This window comes from Barbus barbus (genome assembly GCF_936440315.1).
Source record: "Barbus barbus genome assembly, chromosome: 4".
Taxonomy (NCBI): domain Eukaryota; kingdom Metazoa; phylum Chordata; class Actinopteri; order Cypriniformes; family Cyprinidae; genus Barbus; species Barbus barbus.
Genome location: NC_136732.1, coordinates 13,765,951 through 13,771,764, shown reverse-complemented (window position 1 = coordinate 13,771,764; position 5,814 = coordinate 13,765,951). Strand labels below are relative to the sequence as shown.

At 36.3% G+C, this 5,814-nt stretch overlaps 1 protein-coding gene across 1 annotated transcript; it reads right to left on the bottom strand.

The window, feature by feature from the left end:
- Positions 1-716: 716 nt before the first annotated feature.
- Positions 717-5,814, bottom strand: LOC306867831 (desumoylating isopeptidase 1-like). Its single transcript, XM_079413736.1, has 6 exons — positions 5,486-5,814; positions 4,759-4,780; positions 4,594-4,663; positions 4,245-4,354; positions 3,955-4,077; positions 717-1,991 (listed from the first exon to the last, which is right to left on the bottom strand). Exons 1-6 carry the CDS (start codon positions 5,574-5,576, stop codon positions 1,898-1,900), a joined length of 510 nt encoding a protein of 169 aa, XP_079269862.1. The 5' UTR covers positions 5,577-5,814; the 3' UTR covers positions 717-1,897.

Genomic DNA, 5,814 nt, shown 5'->3' with positions numbered 1-5,814 from the left:
GGCTAGGATAGAACTTAAACTTTGAAACTACTAGTTATTTTTCTTTTCTGATCAAGATGAGAGCGTTGTGATTAGTGTAGCATTAGTAGATAATGCTTATAAGTAAAATATGAAAATAGTATAGATTTCAGGAGAAAAACCCTGAACAGTATTTTTTATGTCACAAGGCATCGCATGCATCTAAATGTATAAATACATGTCAAAATGTACTTTTTATTGATTTATTTTTGTCCGGACCTCTGCTTGGAAGAAAATATAGAGGATGCACCTCTTGGAAGATTAACTGAACACCCCTGACTTATATCATAAAGAAAAACTTTATTTCTATGGTTTTGTAATATATGTGTCACAGGCAATTTCCTTATGTTTCATGGTAGATCAGACTCTTTTTATAGAATTTGATTACAGAAAAACTGTTTTGAACATGGTAATGGATTAAAACATAAGTAACAGGCTGGATGTATATTACATCTTAACACCTCTTTTTTTAACAAAGCAGATCATTGATCATATATTTTGTCTATAGCGTTTAAAACAACTTCATAAATAGGAAGATATCAATACATGAGGATTCTGAATGGGATTTTTTTTCAAGACTTGACTCAGATTCCAGCGACAAAGACTTCAGACTTGACTCGGACTCCCAAGTTAAAGACTTGTGAACATCTTTGATACACACACACACACACAATTTAAAACATCTTTTTTTTTTTTTTATCAGTGGACCTACGGTTCTGTTTTTTAGTTGTTTTATTTTTGGTAATGTTACATCTAGTGTCATGTACTATGTTTAGATTGCAGAAAAGTGAGGATAAGAACACACACACACACACACACACACACACACACACACACACACATGCACATCTTTATGTAGACTCAGTGCTGGTTTTTTAATGAGATGACTTCCATTAAAACATGAGTATAAAGCTCAAAACAATCAGTGCAGTTTAGGGTCTGCAGCAACTATTTGACAATGACAACAGCATGAAAACTAAATAAGAATTGCAATAAAACATCTCTGAATATTACATTATCACTTGTGCTCAATAAATAAACAAATTTCAAATAGGAATATGTTAATAAATACCAATAACAAAGACACATTCAACCATATAACACTGACAACAGCAGCAAACTTTCCATTCATGAAAATAAAAATTAGCATAAAGCATACATAAAAGCATTCAGCTTGTTAAATAAATGGAAGAGACAACGTCTACCTTAAACATAAAGTGTATAAATAATTTGTACTTTACAGTTTAGTTATGATTAAAATGTTACTTGTGCCCAAGCTGCCATGACAAAGGCACAGATACATATATTTCTCTCTGAATCTGAGCCCCATGTATCATGATCCATTCGTTCACATTTAGTCATTTCTTCAGAATGCAAGTCATATTATAGAACATGTGCTTCTTTGTCACAAAGTCACTCACATAAATAAATACATATATGTTAAGAATAAAATTAAAGATAGTCTTCAAACTTTGAAGACTATCAATAAAAACTAACAACAGGAGAAAAAAAAAAGTTGGATTGTCATCAACAAACGAATGACCTTTGCATGTGGTGGGCTGTAGAGATACAAAGTAAAGATACATATTAAAATAAAAACCATGGAAACCAAGAACCCAACACTGAAAAATATGAACCATCAGTGATCTGGAAAGAATGACCTGGGACCTTGTGCATGAAACACTTTAAGCAAAACTGTCTCTAAATATCTGGGCAACTGTGAATATGGCCCAGAATTTATGAAATTTTGTTCAGTGCTCTTGAACGGGGTGTTACGAGCCAACTTCATTTACAACAGGGCAAATGTGTGTGTATAAACAGCGTATGTGTGAATTATTGCATGAGTAGGTGTGTGTGAGAGAGAGATTACAAAGCTGATCTAACTATGATTATTTTGGCTGCTGATCACGTTTCCGCCTGGAGGGGCAATATGTATCGAGTCCAGGATTGGCCGTAACACCTGACCAAATGGCCTGAGAGAGAAAGAGAGAGCATAAAGTACTGTGAAAATCACACAGATCTTCTTACATAAATTTTCAGCATTGGAAATGAGAGAACATTGCAGTTATATAATCACAAATGGGTGAATCTCACAAAAACATGGTCAAGATCGCATCTCCCTACAAAATAAATAAACATTTGCATAAAGAAAATTAAGCCTATTTTTAGGACCTTTAAATGGATAGTTCATCCAAAAGTGAAAATTTTATCATTCACGTTAAAGATACAGAACCTCTATGAAACGCATAAAAGAAGAAGATTTTTAAAAAATGTCTTAGTGGCTGTTGTCTATACAGTGAAAGTCAGTAGAATCCAATGTTGTTTTGGACCCTTTTGACTTTGAAGGAACAGTTCGACAGTATAAAAATTTCCTGAAAAATTACTTCCTGGCCATCCAGGATGTAGACGAGTTTGTTTCTTCATCGGAACAGATTTGGAGTAAGTTACATCACCAATGGACCCTCTGCAGTGAATGGGTGCCATCAGATTGTGAATCCATACAGCTAATAAAAACATCACAATAATACACAAGTAACCCACACCACTCCAGTCCATCAGTAAATGTCTTGTGAAGCGAAACATTGCATGTTTGTAAGAAGCCAATTCATCAAGACGTTTTAACATCAAACCATTGCTTCCGGCTAAAATAGTCCTCTATCCAAAATCTTGCTTCCTCCAGTGAAAAAGTTGTTTTGTCTGAATCAGGAGAGAAATATGCACAGATCAAGCATTGTTTACAAGCCAAAACTGGTCTAAACAAATATGTTGGTGGATTTTGATGTGAGAGAGCAACAGGGGATGGACTTTATCACTACCGTTATTATGGATTATGGACGAGTATTTTGGCCAGAAGTGATAGTTAAAACGCCTTAATGCTGAGTTTGTTTCTTACAAACACAGCTTTTCACTTCACAAGACATTAATTGATTGACTGGAGTCATGTGAATTATTGTAATGTTTTTATGAGCTGTTTGAACTCTCATGCTGACGGCACCTATTTACTACAGAGGATCCATTTTTGGGCAAGTGATGTAATGGTAAATTTCTCCAAATCTGTTCCGATTAAGAAAAAAACTCATCTACATCTTGGATGGCCTGAGGTACATGAGGTACCTGAGTACATTTTCAGCTAAATTTATTTTTTGGATGAACTATTCCTTTAATTGAATGGATAAAATCATTATATAAAATATTTATTGTTTCACAGAATACAAGTCACACAGGTTTGAAACGACTTGAAGGTGTCTCTTTAAGATTTCCCACATTCATTTTTGTACATTTTAGCACTTTCTCCTCAAAGTTATATTACCATGATAATGCATCAAAAAAAATTTTTTGTGTTTATACTTTTGTCAAACAGTATCCTTTGACAATAAAGATTCATTTAACACATTGAATTTTCTTGTAAAACGTACTCCAACAATCTTGTTATAAGAATGTTTTATTCACAACTTCGAAACAAAAATCTACAGTGCAGATCTCTAGCTATTTATTTATTCTCTGGACGCAGTTCTTAAGTGAAGTGATACATACGGCCAAGTTTGGTGACCCATACTCGGAATTCGTGCTCTGGCTTTATCCCATCCAAAGTGCACACACACAGCAGTGAACACACACACACCGTGAACACACACCCGGAGCAGTGGGCAGCCATTTATGCTGCGGCGCCCGGGGAGCAGTTGGGGGTTCGGGGGCACCTCAGTCGTGGTATTGAGGGTGGAGAGAGCGCTGGACATTCACTCCCCCCACCTACAATCCCTGCCGGCCCGAGACTCGAACCCGCAACCTTTGGATCACGAGTCCGACTCTCTAACCATTAGGCCACGACTTCCCCCATAAATATCAACCTACCAAGTCGGAAGTAAAAATAACACAGTAGATCTTCTTGAAATATGTAAGCATGTATGTGAGCAGGTTTATGTTTAGCATACTCACGTGGAGAGCACTTCAGAGGGCAGATCTGTGATATAGGAGGGAATTTTATTGCCAGTGAGAAACTGGGCCACCTCATTAGTGAACGTGTTACAGTTGTGTTCAAACAATCTGTACTTGTCACCACTGCAGAGAGAGATAGAGACGAGGGATTTCAGACGCCTACAAAATGCAAGCAATGCATATAAAGCACATGTTTATAAAGTATAAAAACTTTATAAAGACCTAATACCTGAAGAAAGGAATCGCTATTTTTAATTTGAGTAATAAACAAGAATCAAAGATACACTCACCTATATGTTGTTTCTCCAAGTGAGGATAGATAATCCATAAAGATCTCCTCGGTCACCTCGGTGCTTCCCAGCTCCACCACTGTGTCTGGAGGTCCGAGCATCGTCCCACCCTGTAAACACACACACACACAGTGTACTACATACTCTCCTTGTAGCCACCCTAGAATAAATGAACCTCATAAGGACAATGTGCTACGACGATCAAAGCTTCACATGGATGACAATAAACATGTAAACTGAGGGCTCACAAACAGCACAACATGAAGTACCCGGAGTATATTTCTGGGCTATGTTTTGAAGTGCTTGTCCTATCTTGAGTACTAAGTGTCGTAATGGGTTGAGATTTTACCGGTGGGCAACTAGAGATCCCCGCACCACCATAGAAGAATTCCTCTCCGTAGACCACTATAGATGTGTGCCTGTGTTGACATGATCATATAGTTATATAACTAGAGATTTATATATTTAATTTAATCTATAATAAGTAGATATTAAATAACAGTAATTCACTTACCAAATCCCATCGAGCTGTTTTCCTGTAAGAAAGAACATGTTTTTAGAAATCATACAATTAGAGATATTAGCGATTTTGCATATGTTCCTCATAAGTTATAAATTATGTTTATATTATTAAGATATAATATTAGGACTGTTATGGTTTGAACCACTCAAATAGTTACATTATGTTAAATTTAATGAACCTTGATAACCATAATTGCTATCTTCAGCATGTGACATCGCGGTCTTCAACATTTTTATTATTATTATTGTTTATTTATTATTTATTTGTCGCTTGGAATAAAATCGTCTGCTAAATGACTAAATGTAAATTATTTTTTTATAATTAATTCTAGATAACTGAGAGATAAACAGGTTTCGATGAATATAGCTGTCACATAAAAGATTTTGTTGATAAAAGTGTTTTCGTAGATTAGCTGTAACGAATCCTAGTGCAGTGACGGCACCTTTTAAATATTCATAAGCAAACCATTCGCCATTGGATAGAAACGACGCAACGTCAGTATTACATTATTAATAATCATGAACTAAGTCGTCGTCATTGGAAGGTTGCCAATCAGCGTTAGAATCAGGTCATTAATATTCAGCAGCCAAAATTTCTCATTGGAGGGTTACCAGGCAACGACAGCATATAAATGAGCTAAGCCTTCTTCATGGTAGGACTGGAAATTTCGCGGCCCTCACCAATATAACGGTAAAGATATACTGTCTGCATCACTCACCTAGCATTATAGGGCTGAGCTGTCGAGCCATCCCCCTCGACAGATCATAAATGAAGAGCTGGACTAGAAACGTCGAGTCGTGTTGATCCATGTTTGTGATGCTGGAGGCTGTCTGAGGCGATACACTGCAGATCTGAAATCTCACGTTTTGAAATTTCTAAAACAATGTCTCTATATCGGACTTTTGGAGAATGGATGGCATTAGTAGGGTCTGGGTAAAAAAAAAATACAGCAAAGCTGCTTTAAAACGATAGCAAGATAACTAGGCTCTGTCCTTTCAAGTCGCCAATGAAGAAGCGTATTAATTTAACGGCACGACAGCGACATCT

Coding starts and splice junctions, on each gene's coding strand:
- LOC306867831 (XM_079413736.1), bottom strand. CDS start 5,576: ATGGATCAACACGACTCGACGTTTCTAGTCCAGCTCTTCATTTATGAT. Junction 4,664..4,758: donor AAACAGCTCGATGGGATTTG/GTAAGTGAATTA, acceptor ATGTCAACACAG/GCACACATCTATAGTGGTCT. Junction 1,992..3,954: donor CCCTCTGAAGTGCTCTCCAC/GTGAGTATGCTA, acceptor TTTCTCTCTCAG/GCCATTTGGTCAGGTGTTAC.